General features: G+C 46.9%; 7 protein-coding genes across 7 annotated transcripts; 5 read left to right on the top strand and 2 right to left on the bottom strand.

Annotated features, from left to right (window-relative positions):
- Nucleotides 1–20: 20 nt before the first annotated feature.
- Nucleotides 21–1,009, top strand: ABOM_008115 (putative ribosomal small subunit assembly protein; the record flags this gene model as incomplete). The annotated part of the gene is made up of 2 exons (XM_022535244.1): nucleotides 21–944; nucleotides 1,001–1,009. The coding sequence occupies 2 exons, from the start codon at nucleotides 21–23 to the stop codon at nucleotides 1,007–1,009; spliced, it is 933 nt and encodes a 310-aa protein (XP_022386970.1).
- Nucleotides 1,010–1,894: 885 nt separating this feature from the next.
- Nucleotides 1,895–2,784, top strand: ABOM_008114 (general transcription factor IIH subunit TFB6 family; the record flags this gene model as incomplete). The annotated part of the gene is made up of 2 exons (XM_022535243.1): nucleotides 1,895–2,219; nucleotides 2,285–2,784. 2 exons carry the CDS (start codon nucleotides 1,895–1,897, stop codon nucleotides 2,782–2,784), a joined length of 825 nt encoding a protein of 274 aa, XP_022386971.1.
- Nucleotides 2,785–9,521: 6,737 nt separating this feature from the next.
- ABOM_008113 (RNA-binding protein) lies at nucleotides 9,522–10,923 on the top strand (the record flags this gene model as incomplete). Its single annotated transcript, XM_022535242.1, has 4 exons — nucleotides 9,522–9,721; nucleotides 9,796–9,900; nucleotides 9,958–10,101; nucleotides 10,161–10,923. 4 exons carry the CDS (start codon nucleotides 9,522–9,524, stop codon nucleotides 10,921–10,923), a joined length of 1,212 nt encoding a protein of 403 aa, XP_022386968.1.
- A 1,613-nt stretch (nucleotides 10,924–12,536) lies between these two features.
- On the top strand, nucleotides 12,537–14,570 carry ABOM_008112 (uncharacterized protein; the record flags this gene model as incomplete). Its single annotated transcript, XM_022535241.1, has 6 exons — nucleotides 12,537–12,633; nucleotides 12,689–12,932; nucleotides 13,000–13,043; nucleotides 13,105–13,116; nucleotides 13,178–13,381; nucleotides 13,453–14,570. 6 exons carry the CDS (start codon nucleotides 12,537–12,539, stop codon nucleotides 14,568–14,570), a joined length of 1,719 nt encoding a protein of 572 aa, XP_022386969.1.
- A 1,921-nt stretch (nucleotides 14,571–16,491) lies between these two features.
- somA (putative cAMP-dependent protein kinase pathway protein (Som1)) lies at nucleotides 16,492–19,109 on the bottom strand (the record flags this gene model as incomplete). The annotated part of the gene is made up of 6 exons (XM_022535240.1): nucleotides 16,492–16,662; nucleotides 16,717–16,986; nucleotides 17,053–17,243; nucleotides 17,276–18,342; nucleotides 18,415–18,566; nucleotides 18,621–19,109. The coding sequence occupies 6 exons, from the start codon at nucleotides 19,107–19,109 to the stop codon at nucleotides 16,492–16,494; spliced, it is 2,340 nt and encodes a 779-aa protein (XP_022386966.1).
- Nucleotides 19,110–21,714: 2,605 nt separating this feature from the next.
- ABOM_008110 (TRAPP complex core subunit BET3) lies at nucleotides 21,715–22,606 on the bottom strand (the record flags this gene model as incomplete). Its single annotated transcript, XM_022535239.1, has 4 exons — nucleotides 21,715–21,834; nucleotides 21,917–22,108; nucleotides 22,178–22,397; nucleotides 22,572–22,606. 4 exons carry the CDS (start codon nucleotides 22,604–22,606, stop codon nucleotides 21,715–21,717), a joined length of 567 nt encoding a protein of 188 aa, XP_022386967.1.
- A 407-nt stretch (nucleotides 22,607–23,013) lies between these two features.
- On the top strand, nucleotides 23,014–24,330 carry ABOM_008109 (WD40 repeat domain-containing protein; the record flags this gene model as incomplete). The annotated part of the gene is made up of 5 exons (XM_022535238.1): nucleotides 23,014–23,157; nucleotides 23,239–23,269; nucleotides 23,322–23,402; nucleotides 23,470–24,225; nucleotides 24,278–24,330. 5 exons carry the CDS (start codon nucleotides 23,014–23,016, stop codon nucleotides 24,328–24,330), a joined length of 1,065 nt encoding a protein of 354 aa, XP_022386934.1.
- Between the last annotated feature and the right edge of the window lie 1,181 nt (nucleotides 24,331–25,511).

The following is a 25,511-nucleotide window of genomic DNA, read 5'->3' as shown; positions in this document are numbered from 1 at the left end:
TAAACGCATATCGTAAAAAAATGGGAAAGGATTTAGAAATAGCTGGCTACACCGTCTTGCCGCTTCGTTTGCCCCCCGCTGAGCCAAAGCGTGCAAAGCCCGCAACACATTATCTCTACCTCCGACCTCATGAACCACGCATTCCCGACGCTGATACACCCCGCTCGCTATTCATAGTCAATGTCCCTATCGACACGACAGAGCTACATCTGCGCCACTTATTCGGGACCCAGCTAGCCGCCGGCCGTGTAGAGCGAGTCCACTTCGAAGCCGTACCAACAAAGAAAAAGGGAGGAATGACCACGGCGCATAGCATGGTCGCTAATGTCTCGAAGAGCAAAAAGAGAAAGAGAGTGACAGCCGATGAGTTACAGAATCAGCTGGATGACGTCTCATTACCGTCTACATGGGATGGTGAGCTCCAAAAGAGCGGTGCGCATGCCGTTGTCGTCTTTGTCGATAAGCCCAGTATGGAGGCCAGTGTGAAAGCGGCCAAGAAAGCAGGCAAAAAGAAGGATGGAGAAATTGTCTGGGGCGAAGGCATCGAGGACCGTCTTCCTCAGCTGGGCTTGCAGCGTTATCTCGACCATGAAAAGGCTCGGTATCCTCCCCGCGCGGAGTTGCTGCGTACGGTGAACGACTTCATGACGGTGTTTGAAACTGTTGCGGAGGCTAGGAGGAAGGAGCAGGCACTCAGGGCACAGGAGCCTGACGAGGATGGGTTTATCACGGTTACGAGTGGGCCGAAGCTTACGTCTGTTGCACACGAAGACGAGGCTAGGGAATTGATAGAGAAGCAGAAGAAGAAGTCGCAGGGTTTAGAGGACTTTTACCGGTTCCAGTCTAGAGAGAAGAGGAAGGAGAGGCAGAATGAATTGTTGAAGAAGTTCGATGAGGATAAAAAGAAGTTGGAGGAGATCAAGAAACGGAAGGGGAAGATTAGGGTGAGTTCAATTCTGTTTCTACGATTGTCCTTTCCTCATTGCTGATGACTTATTAGCCTGAATAATGCGTTCAATGGGTGTCGGCATCGATTCTTAGCATGGCGTTTGGGATGGACTAAAAGTTTTGACTTCCTTATGGATTGGAGATGTACGTGCGAAGTGGCTGTGAGTAAAGTGCGAATTTCTTTCATCTTTTGCACTGTATTTCATTATATTCCATACCAAAGATGAGTCCGCTGGGGCCAGAGGAAAGCAAGACTCGACCTTGGTCGATGTCCTGCCATGCCTTCAAAAACCAGCGTAATCAATATCTTCTCACCTCTCTGAAGCAATAGGCAACCATCCCTGTCTGTAGAGTACTGCCGCAGATCTAGGACACCTGCTGACAACCGAGACTCCGACTAGGTACTTTTACTTCCTGGATCTTATGGTCGCGGAGCTGTGAGATCAAATAGGCGCATGTATCGGTTGATGATATGTATACCTACTTATGGATTCTCAATACTAAGGCGGGCACTAGCTACGCCCTGTGCTTTTATTCCCATATATATATATAATAGATTAGATTACAACTATATCTTCTCTGGCCATGTATTAGTAGATACTCGCGAGGTGCGCATAATCTGTTCTGTAGTGCGCACAGACCACCGTGTTTATCCTATCTTCAGGGCTTGGCATGACATCTTCGGTTGCTCATCATCGATGTCGTTGCAATGTCCAATCTTACTTCATACATGACCAGGTACTTGAAGTAAGGTACGCTGTATTTCCTATTCTTTCTGTTTGCATATCTGCATAGGGCTGTATAGTAGTGTTGTCTGGAATTGTGTGTATTCCACTGTTGAATCCCTTGCCACTCTGCAAAAGTGTTGTGGGCTGGGTCCGTTTTCTTATACCAGTTTCGGCGAAAACCACTGCCATTGTATACCTTTTATATATAATTTTCGTCCATGTCTTTTACTACATCGCATCCTGAGCCAGGGGGATTCATACAGTCGTCTCTTTCCTCCCCAGCTCCTTCGACATCCACTGCTACTCCGTCCATTCTCCCCAGACCAAGACTGCATCCCCTCAAGGCAGGTTCCACAAAAGAAACCACTGTCATCAATCATGTTGACAAGACTATCTTGACCATTAATCGCCGACATGCCAAGAAGTTCAGCAGCGTATTTGATGACCAGGCCCAGCAGGAGTCTGAAAGGGGTTATGAGAGCTTCAAAGAAGTAGCCAAAGATATTGAGGGCTTAGTGGATATTCTTTGGGTTACTGGGACCCGTATGTGTATCTGCCCTGCTTCATTCTCTGCGCGTTTAGCTATAAACCTAACTGATCTCACGCAGCATCTCTTCAAATACCATATTTGATCTCTTTGGCTGTGTATATTAACACATACCTCCCTGAATACCCATTTTCTCCGAAGGCGACTTTTCGTCTACTTAAGAAGATGGATTCTGTATTTGCATCTCTCTTAATAGGGGAGGATGTCGACTCTGGAGCTCCCCTTCCAGGCTTCGAATCAAGACGAAATGTCGTGTCTATGACGGAGAAAGTCAGAATCAAAAGTATTGCCGAAACTTGCCGGGTAGCTGTCGTGGAGGCTAAAGAGCAAGTTGATGGGCCTGACGATGAAGATGAAGATGGCTTCAGTGATGACGACGATGATATGGATGATGTCTTCGGTACGGATGACTATCCAGCTCCCGGGAGGTGGGAGATGGAGACCGCAAGAGTTTACGAGAAGACGATTCAATTACTCGGAGATGAATTGGGGAAGGCGGGAGAATTCTGTGACACGAATTTGGCCCCAGGAGATACCTGCCAGGCTGAGCCGAGTAAATGAGGCATTATGATTCTAACAATAAAAACGTGTATGGAATGCCTTGTTGCCCAGCAATGCATCTAAACCAGTACGACCTTATCTCTCATAATCAGGCCACCCAAAACAACATTCGGCTTTGACCCCGTGATTGACGATTCCATATTATGGCAGATGCGGCCTCCTCGTTGGATGACATGTAAAGATTGAAAGCACTAGGTGATCCGCCAGAGCTTCCTTCCTTCCTTTCTACTGCAGCCGAAAATCTATGCGTTATATCTGAAGGTAGAATGCTTCCATTTCTTTTTGTTATCCGTCTATATCCTACCGCACTATCAAGACATCAAATATGAACTTGCACAGTAGTTTCCGCTTGTGAGTGGGAAAGCCTTAGCTGGGGCCAGTAGTCTGGTTAGTTACTTTTCTCCCACTAATTCGGGTAGTTCCTAACTTATCCTGAACACCAAGGCGGGCTTTCTATTGTTATTCTCTATGGCACTACAAAAGTGTACACCAAGGGCCTGGAGTTCCCTCGCTGAATGCATTGAAGGCCTACTCCTGAGCGTAAATAAGTATTTAGGTATCTAAATAAGGGCCACAAGCATCATTCTCACTGGTCTAGGGGTTGCCTTTCACCCCGATAATAGAAAATTCTGTAACGGGTTCGCGTCCACATTGTTGAGGGCTGTATCCTTATCCTCCACGATGCAATTGTTTCCTAGGTAATGACAGGCTACTTTAGTGCCTTTTTCGAATGATCTTGGGCTCTTTCTCGGATAGTTGAGGATACTACAAAGCTTGCCTTGCATATCTTCAACATGAATTATCACACGTTCCTGTGCCAGCACCTGTACAGGGGTCACTACTATAATCATTTTGGTCGTGCCAGCCAGAAGGACTTGACTGTAAGTTGGCAAGACGCCTAGGTAGATACCAATGGGTACTGACATTACATTACTACAGCAATGTTTCCTTTGCCTTGAGTGGGCCAGGTTCAGTGGATTGCAGATATAGTTTCTCATTCTTTGGTCACGTAGGCAGGTCAGACTGAACTCGGCATATAGCCTGGCTTTTATAATGTTCTTATATTTCACCCGATCGTCTTTGTTGCACATTGAGCCTAAGGTATTATACTCTTGACTTCTGGCGGCGCGTACCATGATCGGAGTTTATTCTAGACCATGAACCAAACCAAATTGTTTAGCGCATTTCCAAAATCCGCAGTTGCCCAAGCTAAGCCACTAGCAGGGCTAGTGCTTACTGTTAGTTGGTGGATCATGGATTGGGCAACCCTGGTCGTGTGTAGCACATGGCTGTCTTGATAGGTAGTATATCTTGATGTTGCGGTTGCATAAATGAGTTTAATGCGTTCGGCTGAACCCTTCGTTTAATTTTGATTTCCCTCTCAAATCAAGCCTTCCCTTGGCTACCCTGCAGGTTAGGAAGGAGGTTTTATGGAACCCCGAAGCGGACACTGGCCCTCACTGTGTTTCATGGGTGTCAGGCAACTTCGGTTGTTGGGTATGTTGGGCATCACCCGATCCATGGTTCCAAAAATTTCCCAATCTTTATAAATGCGAGATGGTTCACGTTGACATCCATGAACATGATATGTTATTGCCCTATGGAAAAGAAGCCAGCTATCGATTCACAATAAGGCTTGTCTATGCGGAGGAAGTATTTTCAAAGTGGACTGTATCTTGGCATAATATACTCGGGGCTAATGTATATGCGAGTATTCATTATCATCACCATCATCAATCTGTTTAGTTTTTCTACTGTATCTGAACTTTAAATCAGACACACTAAGAACAAGATGGAGGGTTACCTCCTACTAGTAATGCATGGGGGTGAATGGTCTCCTGCAAGGGACTGACAACCAACCAATATCCATTCGGTAGGGACGGATCATCGTATATGTAATTCTGTACCTACATCTTGTCTCTCCACATACCATGACGAAGGTTCAGTCGGATGTTCTGAATGCAAGGGAATGTTACCTCTTATATGAGTTCATTCATCTTACGATACACCTCGAGGGATCCAAGGTACCTAATCTCTATCCCTTACTCATGCCAGAGCAGTTTCTTTTTTGTTTTGGGTTTTGTGTTATCTTGAGACAGTTCTGATACTCCCGTGCCGAAACCAACAATGACGGCATGCATCGATACGTATGTACATTAGTTAGTACATACATAGATACATAGATACATACATACATACCTAGGTGTATGTAGGAAGTAGAAGCTGTAGTGTAAGGTATTTACACTGACACCACCGCTGGACATAAAGGGCTTACTTTTTGTTCTTCTTGTTATCTTTTCTTCCCTCTGAAATTACTCAAGCAAGGCACATGTATCAAACTTGATAGGCTAGTTAATCGCGTCGCGTACGCGTACATACCTTGGGGATCAGGGCAGGTAATAGTACTGTCCAGTCAGGAAGTGGATTTAGCTTTAGGTGCCCTACCTGTTGCCGTCATGGCCAGTCTCAACCGTTTGAACAAGCTAAATCCTAATTTAGAAAAGTGAAATGAAATCAAAATCCAAAGAAGGAAAAAAAAAAAAATCTCCACCTCACGAGGCTGAGAGAAAATCTCTGCCAACTCGTGGAGAATCCCGCCCCCCATCGAATTGGATTAGATCAATGAGATGCATTATTTCCATTGTAGATACGAATGGAGTAAGGTACCTTACCCAACTGGACTTGTCTAGGGCCTCTAGGCTTAGATTCCCTGATAGTTGTTGGCTCATGTTAAAAATTACGAACCACGCCGGTTCAAATGCTCCAGCCAATGGGATTGGCAATGCCATAGATTCCATGGTTCTGATTGTCGGTGGGCTTTTTTAGTCTTGGTTTTGGATGGGTGATTTCTCATACCAGGCAAAGGAGAAAAAGAGGGGGGTAAAAAAAGATATAGAGAGAGGTCTACCCGGATGGCCTTTTTTGTATTGTATAGTAAATACTAGGGGAAATTGTTGTTTTGTGATCTTCAGGCCTTTTTCGAATCAACCCTTTGGTGCCTAGTCTGTAAATTATGACTATGGAGTCATGGACAGCTTGGACCATCTCCGCTATAATTAACAATAGAAACAGTTTTCAAGGCAAAGTTGCCCTAGCTTTTAGCGTGCAGGCCAAAATGGCTATAACACGTTGCATTATAGCATAATCTTGGGTTGGCTCTTAGAAGTTACTAGTAGTACTGCTTTTCGGCCGTTATTGTCCAGAGCTCCACGATCCCATGGTTTCGGAAGCATTGGTGGGGTCGATGTATTTTTCCCCTTCTTTCCTTAAATTTTTTTTGTTAACTTTATTATCGATATTTTTGACTTTTGATTTTCGTCCTTTACAACTAATTTCCGGGATTGGCACGATTGTGTAAAGCAGACTCGAGTACGTAGCTGTCTTCTGAGCTTCTTTCAAGCCTCTCAGAGGATGACCCGGACAACCGGTGTGGCTGCGAACGGAAACCGATCTGCGAATGAATGCAAGGTCAACAACCCCAGCGGGGACACGGCTATGACGAAGGCCCATGGACGCGAATAGAACTCGACGAGTCACAGGCCAAGGACGGAATGGAGAAAAAAAAAAAAAAAAAAAAAAGGAAAAAGAAAGAGCTCACGACCACCAGCAATTTGGAGTCTCTCTGCATGTGCATCATTCAGGTCCTTGCAGATTTCATGCAGCGAAGCCAGGTTTATAATTTCATTTGATTAATTGAACGAATTCTGCCCGCTTAGCGTCTGCCTGTTTGGGTATTATTGCTTCCTTGCTTCATTGAGGATCGTTGCATACCGCACGGTTTGGGTTGTTTTCTTGCTCCTCCCTACATCAGAGAAGAAAGAAAGGGGAAGAAAGAAAGGGGGAGAGAGATCATGGGAAACCGCATGGGTCATTGAGATGGGAGTCTTGCTTGCACTGTTGTATTATTAAAGCTCTTTGTATAACTAGTTACTATGACAGGTTTCATGGACATGGGTTGCAGTTACCGTGGGTCAGCCTAAGTATGATGTTATCATGGACAGTGTATGTACCTAGGTACAGCAAGAACTCCTTCTCTACTACTGGTCCATACAAAATGGCAAAATAATGTATATCTGTACCCTAATGTATGCCCTAATATCCAGACATACGTCCGGGCTATTACTACCTAGTAGGGACCCAATGAGGTGGGGAAGCCAGGTAGCTTTAGGTTTCTTGATACTTCCCCGAGATCTGCTACCGATCCTTGTCTGAAAGCATCGTAAATGAGAGAGGGCTCTTGAGGATTTCCCGTATTGTTCAGATGCATGCGGAGGAAATAAAGAGATCGTGTCGGGTGAGCTACGGACTACCGTACTAGTTAAGGCGCAGTATGCAGCAGTCATTTGGGTTTAGAGTGGTTCCGATGTAATGAATCATAGGGTATGGTACCTGTATCGGGTGGACCATTTCATCATGGATCTAGGTCTCCCTTCTCCATACATTCATTCATTGATTATGAATTTAGTCCTTGGTAAGAGCTCATCCTGATAGACCTAGAACTTATGACGATACTAATCAAAATATACTGCAAGTTAGACAAGATTTCCACCAGCACTGGAAGAGTTCCGAAAGTATCCATCCTTACTTGATATTAAACAGCTGCGGACAAAAGGCGACAAATGCCACCAAGAAAAATATTCTAATCCAGATCTACAAAGGACCAGTCCCGGTTCAATTCCTTCTGTCGAGCGGTCATTCAACCTGAAATAAAAATCAAGATAAAATTAAAAAGCCCTCCATCCCAAAAGAAAAAAAAACTAAAAAACTATAATAAATTTTTTTCTTTTTTCTTTTCTTTTTTTTTTTTCCCTTGAACAGTCGGCAAACCTTCGACCCACCCTGGTAGCACTGCGCCCCTCATTTTCTTCTCTCCTCACAGTTTAGTGACTCGCTCAGGGCTCTTGTGTGGTCGTTTGACATTATTTGGTTTTCTTTTTTAAAAAATTTTTTATGGCTACCTCTGATTTCTGTTCGTTCGTCTAGGTAATTCTGCCGTCTTTTGGTCCTGCCCTAGTACTAGCATCTCCATTTTCCATTATTCTTCCATTTCTTCCCTTTCCCTCTCTTCCTTTCCCTTCCCTCCCTTCTTCTCCTCCCTTCCCCTCCATTTCTGAAGAATATTTGCTGCTTCGTCTACCCCTCTTCTTCTTTTCCTTTTGATATTCCTCTTCACCTTCCTTCCCCCGTTCCTTGTTCTTGTCGGAAAAGACGGAGTCGGTTTGCGGATAGTTCTGTTAACAACTTCTTGTGCCTTTTCTATCTCTTAGTTTCTTACTTTTTTCTTCTCCACCTCGCGGGAGTTGTCTCGATTCCTCCAGTTCCTGGGTTCGTTTTACGTCTTTAACGCATATTTCTCTTGCGCCATTCCGGAGCAACGCATTTTATATTCCCTCTTGTGAAGGCTATTTTCCAAGGTCGCCTTTGTTTTATATCATCTAGTAAGTATTATATCTTCTTGTCCTTCTAGCCTTTGAGTTTTCGTTTTCTCTCTTTTTTCTTTTTCCTTTTTTCCCCCCTCCTGCTTCACCCCGAGGGATTGGTTCTTGGTGCGATGTGGAAGAGATTTGCGTCATTGTCTTGCTAGTTGGTGCGCTTCAGGGATCATGGAACGCCTTCCCTGGGAGTGGTATCTACTTACCAAAGAGACGAAGAATAATCGCCCAAGCCATTGCTCTTCGAATATACTGCCATCACGCTCTGCCCGATGAACCGATTATTTTGGTACCATCAGCGACCATGCGCCAACCGATTGTTCTCTTCTGCCTTGCCTAGCACCTGATGGGGTCTGGACGGTCGCTAAAGTGCAACACCCAACGAGCTCAATCTCGTATATCCAAGCTTGAATATCGAGCATACAGCCTCGTTGTTGCACGGTTTGTTTTCCGGCTGAAAGAACAGTCTCAATGATGGAACTGGTTGGGACGGTCGCAATCGGTGCCGACGGATCTGGAATCACATCGACGAATGCGGTTTCGACCTAGTGAATATGTGGACCACGACTACTCTCTTACTTCGACTTGGATCTAAAGTTCTCCGACTTCCATTTATCCTGTCGTTAGACTACACGACTTCCGGGTCTTCCGTCACATCTTGGAAAGCTCCCTTGTCCGTCGAAAGATAGTCTTGGCAAGCAAGGCTGAAACAATTGCATCGCTTATTTCAACTTCCATGAACCAATCCCTCCCGGGTCACTACACCAAGCGCACACCTTGGGTTCTAATCACTTTTGATATTATCCTTTTCACTGTCGCACTTGAAGATATTTCACTGGAACTGCTTCCTAGATCCATTCACTTGGGTTGCGCCTCTAAAACTTCTCACTCGTGCCTTTTCTCCCTGTTCCGTTATCATAGCCTCCCGTGACTATTTTATCTCAAGGTTAAATCACGCTCCTTTCAGGGCCGCTAATCAGCTTTTGAACTTGACTTAGGAAGTGGAATTACTCTTTTGTCGTTTCCACTTGAACGATCATACGCTTCTTTCCTTGACGATTCCAACGAAATCCCACTCGCACGGACCGTTTTCGGGATAGAAAAGTTTTTTTTTTGTTGTTTAGGTTTCTGCTACTTTGCCTGAAATTTGAGGTACGCGCAAGAATCTTCCTGTCCGCCAAGGGGCACAATTCAAGATAGAGGTGTTGCAAACGGTGGACTGCTTGGTCTCAGTCCAAGAAGTCTAATTAACTTGGGTTATTTTTACAGATACCGTTATAGTTACGAACTCGGATTCACGTCAATATGTCTTTCCAGAACTTCGAATCGTTCCAAAACCAGCACCCAGCGGCCGATGCTGCCGCTGCTGCCCCCGGCGCACCTGCTACCGCGGACACCATGGCCGGCCAGGCCGACCCTACCGCCGCCCAATTCCAGGGCCCTGCTCCTGGCGAGCCAACGGCCGCTCCCGTTCAGCCCGCTCAGGAGGGCAAGACCACTCTCTGGTATGTGATATCTGTCAAGCGCAACCCCTTTTGCTCTCTTGGCGTGGAACAATATATCTGACAGTGCCCTTCAGGATGGGTGAGCTTGAGCCCTGGATCGACGAGAACTTCGTCCGCAACCTCTGGTTCCAGATGGGCGAGCAGGTCAATGTTAAGATGATCCGCGACAAGTTCTCTGGGTGAGTACACAGTAATCTCAGAAAATGTTTTGTAGATGATCCTAATGTTGGTAGTAGGAGCAATGCCGGCTACTGCTTCGTCGACTTCTCTTCTCCCGCTGCCGCCGCTAAGGCTCTGTCGTTGAACGGCACTCCTATGCCTAACACCAACCGCCTCTTCAAGCTGAACTGGGCCACTGGTGGTGGCCTCGCTGACCGCAGGTAAGAAGCTCAAAGGAATTCCAAACGACCCAACATTAACTGACAACCGTTGTTTCCAGCCGTGATGACCGTGGCCCCGAGTACTCCATCTTTGTTGGTGATTTGGGCCCTGAGGTCAACGAGTATGTGCTCGTGTCCCTCTTCCAGAGCCGCTTCCCGTCTTGCAAGTCTGCCAAGATTATGACCGACCCGATTAGCGGCATGTCTCGTGGCTACGGCTTCGTTCGTTTCTCTGATGAGAATGACCAGCAGCGTGCTCTGAGTGAGATGCAGGGAGTCTACTGCGGCAACCGTCCTATGCGCATCTCCACCGCTACTCCCAAGAACAAGGGTCCTGGTGTCGTTCCTGGCGGTATGGGCATGCCCGGTCCCGCGGGAATGTACCCTCCCATGGGTGCTCCTCCCATGGGCTTCTATGGTGCTCCTCAGCCCATGAACCAGTTCACTGACCCCAACAACACAACTGTCTTCGTTGGTGGACTTTCCGGCTATGTCACCGAGGATGAGCTTCGGTCTTTCTTCCAGGGATTCGGTGAGATCACCTATGTCAAGATCCCTCCCGGAAAGGGCTGTGGCTTCGTTCAGTTCGTTCAGCGCCATGCGGCTGAGATGGCCATCAACCAGATGCAGGGTTACCCCATCGGCAACTCCCGTGTGCGTCTGAGCTGGGGCCGCTCTCAGAACAATTCCGGCCCTGCCGGAAGCCCTTACCGCCCAGCTCCTCCTCCGCCTCCCATGTACCCTTCTATGGGCATGCCCCCTGCCCACCAGTATGGCGGCTTTGCGCCTATGAAGGTTGGTGACCCTGAAGCTACTGCATGAGACTCCGCGGTACCTAGTGCAGGCTAGATCGTTAACGAAAATATCTAGTAAAAAAAAGCGTTCCTTTTTTTGAAAGCCACAGCAGGAGTTTTGCGTCATTTCAATGATGGGTCTTTTGTGTTATAACAAGTCTGCTATCTATCTCTGCGAAAGCTCCCTTCTATAGCTCTGGATGGGCATTTTCTCCTGTGCTACGTATTTCATTACATCTGAGCGCTTTTTCATTTCCTTTCCACTTTCTTGTTAGCAAGATTTGAGCTCTTATTTCACAAACTATCCTGCTATTTTTTTCTTCTTGATGCCTTGTTCAACAAACCCCTTCCGAATTCGTTTACGTTCTCCTTTTCCAAATGCCCCCTTTGCCTTTCTATTACGTTTGTGGTCCTAGGCCTTCCTTATGCGTATGACACCCGATCGATTCGTTGGTGCGTGTCTTTCCCCTTATATCCTTGGGCAGGCATTCTGCGAAAAGTTCCTATTCTCGAGTCTTTTCTCATGAAGCAGTCAAATTGAATTATGTTTCCCTATGAGGATGTTGCGTCATGCTTTCTGCTAGAATGGCGGTCTGTACAACACTGTTTCCCTTCAACATCTTCTTTCCTAAGTGCAGTTCACTTTATGGAGTCCAATGCGTTCTCGCTCGTTCAGTGTCTGTCTTTTGAGGTTATGTACCAGAGTTTTGTCGGTTAAGGCGGCCTATTCTCTGGCTTGTCTGTTCGCCTGCTCTCCTCGCTGCATCTGGAGTGTCATTATCTGGGATTGGGTCCTCTCTCTTTTCTGAATCTTCGTTATTGTAGCTCCTGGAGCTGGAACAAGGCTGACGGCTGTTCTACCTGCCCTGGTGGATCTTCGGTTGAAGGCTACGCTGCATGTTTTCTCGGACGTTGGCGGCAATCTGTGACATCGTGACTATGATCTGGGCGTTCTCGTATTTATGATCCATCCTACGTAAATTCGCGTTTTCTTTGTTCTCTCTCTCTCCTTGGCGCGTCCCAGGTGCATCTGGCCAATTTGTATTTCAGTCTCTTTACGGATGATTCCCCCTTTCGCTACGCAGTGAGCTGTCACATCTATATGTTAATTCATGCCCTTTCCTGCGATGCTGACCACGCTTGGAGTCGAATAATCGCAAGACCATGGGCCTCGATCGTGTATATGTTACTAGATGGCCAAACTACCCAACTGAACGGGGCTTTGTTCCCAATCTCCCTTCATACTTGATCTATGCACAGTTTAGTCTGTCTAATCTCATTAATTCTTGAGGTGATTGTGATTGAGCGTAAAACATCTTCCTGAGAAATACGGCAGTCATTCTCATTGTTCAATTGGTTAACGTCCCTTCACTCGTTCCTGCCCACCCCTGTCTCACCCAGACATGCCTTATATAGCGCCAAATATGGAAGGAGCCTTGGGACGTTGATATCGTGCTCGCCATCTTTTCCCACTTCACCCATCAATCGTCTCTTCAACAGGCTTGATTACTCCCTCACTTGCTCATAAGCCCCCAATTTATTCAATGCGGTTTCATTACTTCTGATATTCTCTACCACATCTCAAGATACTTTGTTCCTCATTTTATCACACGGCAAAGGAAACACTGTATGCGACACAGGATGCGTTACGAGAGTTGGGATGTGCTTCTCTTCCCTGAGAATTCCAAAGTGCCAATCCAAGAGTTCAAGACACAATGCTTTGTGATTAAAGATAGAGGTACGTACAATGTCCGTGAGCCATACAGACTACATACTAAATCTTCGGCCGGCAGGATCCCCTTATCTGCACAGTCCGGCTCTCGTCAATCCGGCGTCATATTGCCTCCCTCAAGGAAACACAGGTCTGCTACCTGTGCTCACAACTTTCATCCCAAGTGTATCACCGAATACTCCGTTTCGGGTGTCGGTTCATAGCTGGGAGAGGCCTCGGCCTAGTCGGCTGATGGAGAGTCTGCTGCAACCCGATGATGCCCTGCTTTTTGAAGTCCGGATTTTCATTGACGGTCTTTTTATCTCGTGAGTTACAGGCTCAGTAGCAAACAGCCATTGAATAGAAGCTAATAAAATGAGTCTACTTGCATAGTGGTAGCGTCTTTGGCCAGAGGACTAATTGGCCCCATGTCATTGGTGAGTAGACCAAGCCTGAGAAGCAAAGTCACCACTTTTCTGATTGATGAAATTGGTCTAGATCTAAGTTCAAGTATGCTGCTCCCCTCAATACCCTGTGAGAAAGTTACAACTGCTGAAACAATTTTCGCTAGATATCGATAAGAGCGGAAATCAGGATAACCTGCGTTTCCCGCCATTTCACCAGGAGATTTTAGAGCAGCAGCACTGGGACGCTGGTGAGCTTTATGGTAGAATTAGGATAGTGATCTCTGAAGGCTTTGCTCGGCCACATCGCAACCCACCTTTTGAGCGTGTTAAAGAAGTGGTTGCTTTTGCTTTTCAGCATGCTCCTTTGCGTGAGTTACCCATGACCCTCTGCACCCTTTAGTTTCTTCAAAGTTGGGCACATGTATCTAACAAGCGATAGAGGTATTGGAGTATTCTAGTATTGCTTGGCCTAATGCCTCCATGTGGAGCCGAGAACCCCGTCTATTCAAATACAACTCTAGGGGTGAGCTTAGTGACTTGAAAGAGCCAGAGGATACGCATGCCCACTCGCCCACCCGACATGGTATTCGACAGTTAGCGACCATAAGCAGCCAAACCAGCAATCCGGCAGCACACGGCGCTTGGACATACCGAAACTATCAAGGGCCTGTTCCCCAAATACAAGGCAGTCTCCGAGAACCACGATGGCCCCAACAGGAACAGCTTATGCCGGATCCTTTCATCGACCCTTACGTGCTTGATCCTTCCACACGCCACCGAGGTGCGAGACCCTCTTCGGAGGATGTATCTATGCCCGACTATGTTTCAAGTTCAACCAGTAGTCGAGCTATCTCACACATGACTGGCATTAGCTACGAGCATAGCAAGCATCCAAGCATCATTTCCCCTATTGACGAGGAGTCCTATAATCAGCTTTTTGAGGTCTTAAGTCCTCCAAAACCCCTGTCCTGCGGTACAAAAGCGCCCACAAACACGCCTTCCGCCACATTACCTATAAGCCGAAAGCTCTCTGTTGCAGCTGAAGCGCGGTCATCATCCTATATTAACAACGGAAACAGAGGATCGCTTCCAAAGGATAAATCGTGTCTAGGTACTAGAGACGTCTCAGAAGCTAGCGTTAAATCCAACCTCTCTGCGGAGCCTGTTGCTGATACCGCAGCAACGAGCAAGCTCCCTGTCGGCCTAAATGTCCAGGTTAAAGGCAGGAAAGAGGGGATGACGTCGGATAAGAAGGAAAACGAGATCATAGTGGAAACTCCGCGAAGGGAAAGTGACAAAGTCCACCATTCTGGGTCCAAGACAGCCGTGCGTACCAGTGGAAACCTAGAGACTCCCACTGGATCTAGAAGAAGACGGTCCACGGGTTCTGCTCGCAGGGAAAGTCTCGGTTTTTCCAAAGGAGAGCCAATTCTGCTTTCTCCAGCACAAGAGTTGTCTGAAACAGATGACCTTCTCCGACGGGTTGGCCTCGAAGAACTTCTTGGACCAGGAAGCCACCGTGCAGGTTCTGTAGCTGAGGCGGCCGAGATTGACTAATTGTTATACTTGAGCTTTCATCAAAACTTTTATGAGCGCGCACTCCAGAGTTTTTATTTCTTTCCCCCCCCCCCTTTCCCCCCCCTTTTTTTTCTCTTCGTATTTCTGTCTTTCTCTCTGTCGTTCGCTGCTCCTTTGCTTGTCTTCTAACGATATCCTCGCAGGTTTTAGTTCATTCTCTAACTCACAGATGATTATTCCACTAGCGAAGCACAGCACACCCTTCAGGGCACTACATTCTCTGTAAAATAATTTCTGTACTGCCCGCCCCTGGGTACAATGTTTATTCAATCAATATTCACTAAGAGATTGGACTTGTTAGAGGAATTCAAGCATTATATTAGCTAGAGATCATAAGGGTAAGAAAATAGGTGTAAGGTGCAACTCTTGAGGCAGCTAACAAGTCATATGTAGATAAGTTTGCGTAACGGAATTAGTGTGTACAAGATATGCGCAAGGCATAGGTTACTTTCATTAAATCAAGCTCCAGGGTTAGCTACCTTGTGTCCCAGGAGCATGGTCACAGAAGCAAATCCGACTCAAATACTGCTGCCCACACGGCTTTATACATTTGGCTAGTATTTGATAGTGGCTACGATCATACCCCTTCGAGATACCTCAAATCGCATGGATCAAGCAGATGACTCGCGGGCCCCTACAAAGTGGCCGGTCAAGGCAACACTGAGCCATGAGGTAGGCAGGCGCCATAAGCAGCGCAAAGAGCGAACAGGGGCCCGGAGCTCTAACAAAATTTCTGTAGCTATTTGCAGGCTTGCCCCGGTTGAAGCTTTGATACAATTGGTGGAAGAAGACATGACCGGGTTCGAACGCGTATGGACATTTACATATTGGCGGACTGGTCTAATGAAAAAACTGATCGTGACCATCTACATGGTAACTGCTATTTTGCCTCTGAGTTTGTGGGTTTGAGCGACACGTTCTCGCGTAGGTGTATTCTCAGAAATTGAAGGTAAGGTTCTTTTCTTTTCGAGTTTTGCTTACACCCAAACATGTAGAGAGAAAGGAGGTTTCAAATTATCAGTCAATCTTATAATGGGCGCCACGAGCACAATGAAGCTATGTACCGAGTACCGTTCAAGCTTTTACTTTGTTTAGAGAGAAGGAAGTCAGTTATCAAACTTGCTAAAGTGCATAAAACAATGTCCAGAACAGAAAGGAAAATCTCAGTCTCTCTATCTTTCATAACCAGTACCAGCGGCGGCAGTACATTCTGGACCATCTCATGCTGGATTTTGCCTTGATTTTTTCTTTTTCCCGACCCCAAAGCAAGGAAGAGGGATCTGGATGAGATAACGGTAGACGGCATACCGATGTAATATTCGAAGACGTAAGTATCTTTTCTCAATTCATAAACCCATACCCCGGAGAGGAGTCACTGATGACTTAGACAACAAAGGAGGACCTTAACGATAACGCCATAATCACAAGACAAAGGAAATAGGGGAAATGAAAGGGATGGAGGGGCTTTGGAAAGCTGATATGCCCGTTGAGCCTTGAGCATTATAAGAGCACAACTAATACTAGAGCAAGATCAGTCGACGTCGGCCATGGGAGCTTAACGACAAAGATTAACCAAATAATAGATATAGTAGTAATAAAAGAAAGAGAATCGAATGGCACAGGTGTCAAAATAACGCAGCTTGAATACAGGTGGATTCCATCTCAAGGTCAATCGCGTCTCGGTTAAAAAATGAAAGACATGCAATAACGGATACACTTAACGCCAATCTCACGGCACATATCCAAGTCACGTCGACAGAGACACACTAAAGAGAAAAGTTGAAGCATATGAGAAAGAGGGGAATTGAACAAAAACCGAATAGCACAAGCCAAACTTTAGGAATGTACAGAGCAAGGAAGGGTATATGAGAGATAAGAACGAAATATCCGTTGGACTCCTTTACAAGCCATCTCCGGCACCGGTCTCAACCCCATCTGTCGGGTATGGCATGCCTGGGTCGAACCCAAACCCGGTGGTATCCGCATCCGTATTGAGAAACGTGTCAAAGTCAAAATTCTCCAAGATATCCGGGTTTTCCAGAGCGCTGAAATCAAGATTGAAGGCAGAGGCCTATAGATTCGGTTAGTGAGGCGTTAGGAAATAAAACCCTTCATAACAACATACATCTGGGATACTCAGGTCATTAAATGGCTGTTGACTTTGATCCGGTGGTGGTGGCGGTGGTGGCTGTACGAGCGGCTGGGGTGCAGGCGCAGACGTTGGCTGCTGTGGAGCACTTGTCGTAGCATTTGTGCCGGCCTTATTGAACGAATTGGGGTGTTGGGGTGTAATTGGTGTCGATGGCGTAGGAGTCGGAGGATGCTCTGCTTCGGACGAGGGAGTGGCTGCAGTGTTTGCGGCTGCTGCGGCAGTAGTCGCCTTCTTTGAAGTCCGCTAGAAACATATTTAGATACAGCGCAAGAAACTCGAACGCGAAAGAAGAATCCAAATATCTCTTACCTTCCGGTTATCTTTGGTCTCCTTTTTCTTCGGGGCGGGCTTATTAGCTTGCTGTGGCGTAGGTGGGGCGGGTGCTGTTTGAGGGGACGGCGGCTGCGTTCGACCGGTATTAGAACCCGCAGCGGGCGGGGCCTGAGGGGAGGCATTGCGTTGCGCTCTTGGGGCGTTCCGGTCGTTTGGGTCGCGGGGGACTGTTGCGGCGCCATCGGCTGGCCCTGACTACCTTGCTGTGGTGGCCAGCCTCCGCTCGGCACCCGGTTTCCAGTGCCCGCAGGAATCGGCTGACCCATTTGAGGGCCACTGAAAGCGGGATTCGAGCTCGGAGGTCGCATGCCATTGGGGCCTGCCATGCCATCTTGCATGCCTTTCATGAAGAAAGCGCCGCCCATCTCAGGTGGCATCTGGCCACCGTTGAAATTCATTGACGCAGGCGAGCCACGGCCCTGAGCCATTGCGTCACCGCCGCTGGGGGAACCAGGGAGTCCGGTCTGAGGCATCTTCGGAGTGCCTCGTTTCATTTGATCGTTCGGGTTGGGGGACGTGCCCGCCCTGCTGCCTTGGGGAGAGGTGCCTGGTGGCAAAGCCTGCTGCTGCCCTGGCATTGGGGGCTGACCGTCAGGACGGGCCATGCTATCCTGCTCTTGACGAGCCATCATCAAGCGCCGCTTATTCTGTTGTTCAAGCAACATAAGCTGCATTTGATAATCCTGGAGAGCATGATTCCCATGCTGACCGCCAGGTGTCTGCAATCCAGCCCGAACCTGGGCCATCTGACCATTCGGTGGATAGTAATCGCCGTTCATCGGGTACATACCCTGGCCATCTGGCAATGGCACCAGATCCGTCTGGTTTGGCATGACACCGGGATTTATCAAACCACCATTCGGCATGCCCTGGTTATTCATTGCTGAGCGAGAGTGGTGAAGGGCTAAATTTTGAGCATATACCTGGATTGACTTCTGCTGCGCAGCAGGGCCCGACTGCTGGAAAGCCTGGAACTGGGCCGGATTCATCGGCCGCGGATTGAGGCCATTTTGCATTAAAAGCGCTTGCGGATTCGGCTGGCCGGGCATACCCTGTCCTTGACCCCGTCCGTTGGGAGCTAGTTGCTGTCCGTTCATGTGTCCACCTTCGAGGCGGGGCCGTTTCGATGGCGACGGGGCGTTCTCTGCGGAAGACGGGGACTGGGGGCGATGGCCGTTCATGTCCATATCCGAGTGTTCTCTCTGCATCTGTTGGATCATCTGCACTTGCTGCGTTTTATGGAGTTGGGCAAGCTGTTGTTGGGAGCTGTTGAGTTAAATCAGCACTACATCACTTGCTATTGTTAGGAGCGAGCATTGGATTCCAAGGAAAGCGTACAGGCCTGAAGTATTGTTTTGTAAAACAGTCTTCTGAAGGTTGGGTGCAACAGATCCATTTCGGCGAAGATTGAGCTGCTGCATCTGGGCGGGCATCATTGGCTGTTGTCGTAGTAGTTGATTGTGCTGTTGTTCTCGGAAGCGCAACATGTTCTATACATATTAGAAGAAACTCAGACCTTCGTCAAACAGTGCAAGGGTCTGTACCTGAGTATGTTGGAGGTACTGTCTCACATCATTGCTGTTCCCTTTCTTGCGCTGAGCCCAGAAGAAATCCCAAAAGAGGCTGAACCAATCCAAAAGAAAAGAGGATTGCTGGCCTTCACTAGGAAGATTTGGCCGTGGCAAGTCATCGGGTATTTTCATTTTGTCACCGTCCTTGCTATCTGTCATCATCGTATCACCATCGATACCATTCACCTCGCCATCGCGACGGTGACCTGGACTTGACTTTATAGGTGGCTCAGTGCTCATTTTGATCGACTCGTCCTTCACAAAGGCCCTAGCACACTCGTGATGGCCGCGCTTCAACAAATAATCATAAATATACGTATTGAGGTTGTTAATCATCAACTCGGGGATGTTGTTCACATTTCCATCGTTACGAGGAGCCGTCGAACCATTATTAATCATGGGGACCCCTCCCACGGGGCCCCCGGCCCCGGGGTTCATCCCAGCTACATTCATCTGACTCATGGTAGCACTCCAAGGGGCTCAGCCACCCTCACCTATTTCTTGTCGTCGATCAAGGGAGTCGGCGATAGATGGGTTTAACGCGCATCCACCGTCTCGCGGCGAGGAAACTCACCACAAGATAAGGCGAGGGGCGCGTGGCGATCAAGACGGGTAAATGAGAAAGGGAAGACAGTCAGACGAGATGACCGATGCTTCCAACCAGGTGAGTGACGAATTTGCAATTAAATACCGATGCGCGATGAACCAAAAAGCGGCTTTACGGTCAAATTTGGACAAGGACGCGCCCAAGCAACTTTCTGAATCAACAAGCGTTGAGTATGGTTCCACTTATTGACTGACAACACTGAACAAGAAAGTATCGCGAAGATTACTCACAAGGGAAAATAAGCGTGGCTCGCTCAGGAGCAAAAGCAACCAGGAAGAATCTGCCGTTACTTCCACGCGCGGGTAGAAGCAATAGAGCACGCTGATTGTAGAATATGGTGAACGTAATGAATGGTCATGAAGATATTAACGAGGAAGTATATGGTCGGTCAAGATATCCAGCCGAGAGAAAAATGCGCGGTAGGATCAACCGGGGGGTGTGGGCGGCGACAAGCAGAAAGACGGGAACGGCGTTTAGGAGAGGACAAGCCAGTCCAAGTCCGACCAGCCAGACTAAGAGGAAAGAAACAAAAGAATACCAGACGATGAAAAATTAAAGATCTCAAATCCCCCTGCAGAAAAAGGAAAGAGGAGACACGGACAGATCCGGTCAGATTAGAGGAAGTAATGGTGGAGGGGGGGGAGGGATGGGAGGCAAAGGTCAGGACAAGGTGTAGCGGTGGATCTGAGGTGTTCTGGTGGGTGGGAGGACGTGGATATCAGGCGCGGTGCCTGGAGTGCTGGGCTGTTCAATCACTGCCGGCTGGGCGTGAATCGCTTGTTCGGCGCGGATTATCTATCCCGGAACACGGCGGGAGGGCTGGGAGATGCTATTGTCTCGCGTATTTCTGAGCATGCAATTCTACTTATGGAGGCGGCAAAAAGTGATAGAAAGCAAAAGGAAAATTACATACTACTTACCACTATGCAGAGGGAAGCCTAAGGATGAATGAAAACCAAAGCAATGACTCTAGTAAAAAAATTCTTTGCAAATCTGCAGGAATGCGAAGTGCACAGTGTTTTAAATATTATGGCGTTAAAGAACACGGAAGAGAAAGAGGGAAAAATAGAGGAGAAAAGGAAAGAAGTATGAGAGGCAAGGTAGATAGGAAGTATCTTGGCATTGATTTGAAGAGTAGGCGCAGAATTGTTGACCCGATCTGAGGTGGTGTAATTCGGAGAGTATAGATATTCCACAGCGAAGGGATAAACACACAATTGAGAAATTACTTGGGAAAAGACCGACAACTATGTGAAGCATTCCTCAGAGCCATTGGTTTGAAGAGATAGAGAGAGGGGTGACAAAAAATTAATTTAGAGAGAAGAACCGTTGGTTTCGACGTGTAGAGATCGAAACATTGAAGATACTCATAACATACGGAGTACATGGGGCTTAGAATAACTCAGGGTCGCCAGGCTTGCGTACTTTCCAGCACAGTTATGGTATGGTAGATCACGTGTCTAACTCCGGCAGACTAGAATTTCCTGTGCAGATCTGCCCATCCCCCAGACCACAAGGGAATCAGATCAATGTAGTTTGGGGGTGTAGTAATATCGGTCAACCAGACCGTGTGAGCATTCGATTTGCATTGGTCTGTATACGTTCGGACATTACATGTGTTTGCTTTCTGTTGATTTATCCGTAAATATAAAGAGGCCACTAGTTTGATGACTTAGCATAAAGTTCGATAACTAAGGGCGATCATTTAGTTCTGTGTTATTAACTCTGTATGGAGATCCTACTTAATCTCCATGTTTCAAAATGGCAATGGCCTTCATTCAACAATCTAACGCCTACCAATTTGTGACACACTTGTTGTCCTAATAGACTGGTCAAGCCCCTGATTTACATGTCTTTGAAATTGATTACAACCTTGAAACCTTACTGTTAAACATGATGTGGCAGACCGGCACTGGCTCTTATCATGCCATTCTTGCATTTGTAACTTGTAGGATGAGACGATAATTGGTTTAAACCCCCATTTCCTTTTTTTCCGACTAGGTTGGTTGGATCCTCCTTTGGAATACTGTATACAGTCCTTTGTTTTTGAACACTCCTTGACTATATCATCTATCATTGAATCAGCGAATTTATGAAAACACGGATTATTATGCGGGCTAGCCAAAATGTGATCTGTAACCCTCTTCATAAATCATACTACTAGTATCTTAATCACAAGAGCGACAGTCACAAGGCGGGTGATCATGGCTCATTCCATGGCCCCATGTTCTATTGTTCGACCGAAACGCCAATGTTGACGGTCGGTCGAGCCTTGTACTAGAATATAGCCAACATATCAACAGGGTAGGGCTAATCATCAAAGTCAACGTCTGGTACAAATAGGTTGCAGATACCTACTAAAGACAAGAAATGCTATAAATTAGTTAAGAACAGAGACCATCGAATCCCAAACACCGTACGCCACAACCCTCTACAGAATTCTTGTTTTCCATATCCTTGTTACTCCTCCTCCGGTGGCATTTCATCTTCAATATATCTCACCAGAGATACCCGGATTTCCGTGGTATCGTCACCCCGCAACACATCGCTAACGAAATGCGCTTCGACCTGCATTTGAACCTAGAAAGATACGCCAGAAAATGTGAGCCCTAGTGGCGTGTAGACCAACGATGTAGAAAAATTTGCGGCTTAGTTTACTTACCATCTCCAAAGCACCTCGCAGGACACCACACAAAATATTAGAAAACCACAGCTCATCCTGCGCCCTCCCATCATCTGGCAACTCGACAAAGTCGGCTAGCGGGTTTTCGTCGAAGACAAGAGAGAACTGATTATTATCGCTGGTCCAATTCGTTACGGTAGGCGAGATGTTAAGAAAGATCTTGAACCCAACCTATTCAAGCATCTGTCAGTCACATGATCTGGGGGTAGATGTCTGGCATATGATAGATTTAGATCGTACTTTTGCGATCATGTCTGCAGTTTCCCGGAAGTTGGAACACCGGCCGACGCCTGACTTTGCCAGAAAGTCTTCGATAAGTCGCATACCAATATTGTAGCCCATCTTGTCTAGTTGCTTGTTCACTTCCTGGTAGTTTGAGTCATAGTCCTGACATAATTGTGCAACAATTGTACCATAAGTCAATGTGACTAACTCCGCATTGACTTTGTCAACCCTCGTTCTAAAAATGTTGCAACATGTTAGTCACAAACGACTTCGCGCTGGTTTTGCTGGATGCAATCGAGCTTAACATTCGACAGATTGGAAACGGCACTCAGCTTACTGACTTCCATAGCCTACACCGTATGCTGTTAATGAGAACATCACGAATCAATATCATCAACAAACAACTTACTCTTCACCGATCCTTGAGGCTTTTGTGGCAGACATTCTCGTTTACAACTTCAGTTATGTAGATTCTCAAAGAACCAGTGCACAGTTTGAACAAAGGCGTGATACGGCAACAGGTATGAGGTGAATGCCCAGCAGCTATCAAAATGTTGTTGATGGATATTCCTCCCCGCCCGAGTCTGTGGATCGACGGGGTACGGGCGGAGCGCATAGTGGACCGGCGTCTATCGCGGCTAACCTGCTGGGCGTTCAGCGCTTGCGTAGAGCTACTTGCCGGGCGGAAAAGATGAACGTACTCCGACCCCGACAAGGCTCCCCTAATATCAGTTTTCTAGAAGTCAATTGCTATCTATCCACAACTTGTCCTATACAATCCAGAGCCTTTTCTCATTACAAGTTTCTGAAAATCGTCGTTGGGTCAGCAATCCCCAGATCATTTCAGTGACATGTCTGGAGAAAAACGACCTGCCCAAGAAGCTTTTGGGTCATCTAGTCAGCTTGTTGTGAAACGAAAAAAGTCCGACGCTGGCTTGGATAATAGCACTGCCGTGGTTAAAAGCTCGTCGCAGAATGGAACACTTGTGCAAGCAGTATGCGTTTCTTCATGATGACCTTACAGAAGTCGTATCGAGGATTCTTTATTGACCGTGCTGGCAGGTTCCCCGCACCAGTGGCTTGAGGCGCCGATTATGGAGCTAACAGGTAACGAATGTCGCATTACTCAGGTGGTTCTGTATGTTTAATTAAAATATAGGCCATTCCGGTGAAATCTTTACTGTCCGGTTCGACCCTACCGCACAGCATATTGCATCCGGTTCAATGGATAGGTCTATTTGTACGTTGCGCCTAAAAAGTGGATGCCAAGCAATTGCATGACAACTAATTTTCCACGCGAATTATAGTGCTTTGGAATACCTATGGACAATGTGAAAATTATGGTGTTTTGACAGGCCACCGAGGAGCGGTGCTTGACCTACAGTGGTCTCGCGACTCAAGAACGATCTTCTCCGCGTCAGCCGATGCAACGCTGGCAAGTTGGGATCTGGAAACTGGGCAAAGAATACGTCGCCACGTGGGTCACGAGGAGATAGTGAACTGTCTAGATATTAGCAAGAGGGGCCAGGAATTGTTGGTCAGTGCCAGTGATGATGGTTGTGTGGGAATCTGGGATCCCCGGCAAAAGGATGCTATTGAGTATCTGGAAACGGAACTGCCCATTACTGCAGTGGCCTTGTCGGAAGCAGGTAACGAAATTTACAGTGGCGGCATTGACAATGCGATTCATGTATGGGACCTGCGGAAAAAATCTATCACTTATTCCATGACAGGGCACATGGATACTATCACCTCATTGGAAATTTCGCCAGACTCGCAGACTCTTCTTTCTAATTCTCATGATTCGACTGTACGCGCATGGGATATCCGACCTTTTGCGCCAACAAATCGACTCATCACGACGTATGACGGCGCTCCTGTCGGGCTAGACAAGAACCTCATTCGAGCAAGCTGGGATCCGAAGGGTGAAAGGATTGCTGCGGGAAGTGGTGACAGGAGCGTAGTCGTCTGGGATTTCAAAACTGGAAAGCTTCTATACAAGCTCCCCGGGCATAAGGGCACAGTCAATGATGTACGATTTTCACCGAACGGTGAACCCATCAGTAAGTCTTCTTCCATGGTTATAGGTATCTGCTATTCTAATTGTTCTTACAGTTGTTTCTGGCTCATCTGATCGAACCCTGATGCTCGGAGAACTTGGCAAATGAGGATACCGGATTCCAGGTTATTATGCATCAACGTAATGCCCAGCACATTCCAGGGTATGATTTCATTTTTCGACAGAGATTAATATCAGGCTCGATGTCTTGTGCGGTACCATGAAGGTCACTTAACTCGACTAAAGACGGCCTACTCAGATTGTCACAGCAAAGATGTGCATCGCAGCAACAAGAACACGAGTTATATGATATATACCACACATGCGAGAACGAATTGTCGAGGAGGCGATTCCAAACAGCTACTCAGGGATCTAGTAATGAGCATGGTTAAAAGGACTAGAGTAGTGGCTGTGTACCAGATTTCTTTCCATTAATCGTGTCATGGAGTGTAAGATTTAACGTCTGAAAGTCGAACGGGCAGCATCCCACTGAGGTATCGAATTTACTATATCATAATAGACATCTTGATATTCTTCGTTTAATTTGTTTGGTTTGCCCTGAGAGTATTTTTCGACCTTGGGTTTTCTTTTTAAGTGGCTTATGACGCGCGACTGTGGCTTAGTACCTAGATTTAGATTTGTATTAAATCGAGGTACGGGGCTAGTGACTACTAAGTACTACTCCGTAGTAGGCTAGGCAGGGAGATACCGTCCAAAGACTGTCGGAAGCTTCCCTAATGCTATGAGGTTATTTTAATAGGTTTAGAGGCTTGTTTCAAGTCTAGCTCCATAAGCGAAATATTCTCCCGCAATTATCCTGTCATTTACCCAAAATCTACGGAGTATAGGTACATATTTTTGGCATCAGGATCAGGGAAAAGTGATGGTTTCATACGAATACCGGTCACTGGAGTTATTAAGATCGAATTTATTCACAGTGTCTTTCTCTCTTGCACAATATATTGTCATGGACGGGATCAATCCATGGCAAAGGTAGCTAGTACTTCGGAAGAGGCATGGGAGCGTGGGTCGTCCAGGGGGTTTCGTTCTAGTTACGGCCACTAGTCTTCTGGGCTTATCGCGATACTTACTCCATCCTGCCTCCCTCTCAGTCTGAGATCCAATGTCACAGGCCTTTGGGGCTCTGTGCTTCCTTCCTTCTCTCCAACTCCGGTCTCTTTTTTCTCTGACTGCTTAGATTTCTAAAACATACCCTTACTATCACCGTCACCTTTCTTCCCTTTCTATCCATCTTGTTGTATTTCATTCTCATTATTCAGCCCATATCAG

This window comes from Aspergillus bombycis (genome assembly GCF_001792695.1).
Source record: "Aspergillus bombycis strain NRRL26010 chromosome Unknown contig00074, whole genome shotgun sequence".
Classification (NCBI taxonomy): Eukaryota; Fungi; Ascomycota; class Eurotiomycetes; order Eurotiales; family Aspergillaceae; genus Aspergillus; species Aspergillus bombycis.
Note: the sequence above shows the minus strand (reverse complement) of the source record. Positions and strands in the feature narration are given on the sequence as shown.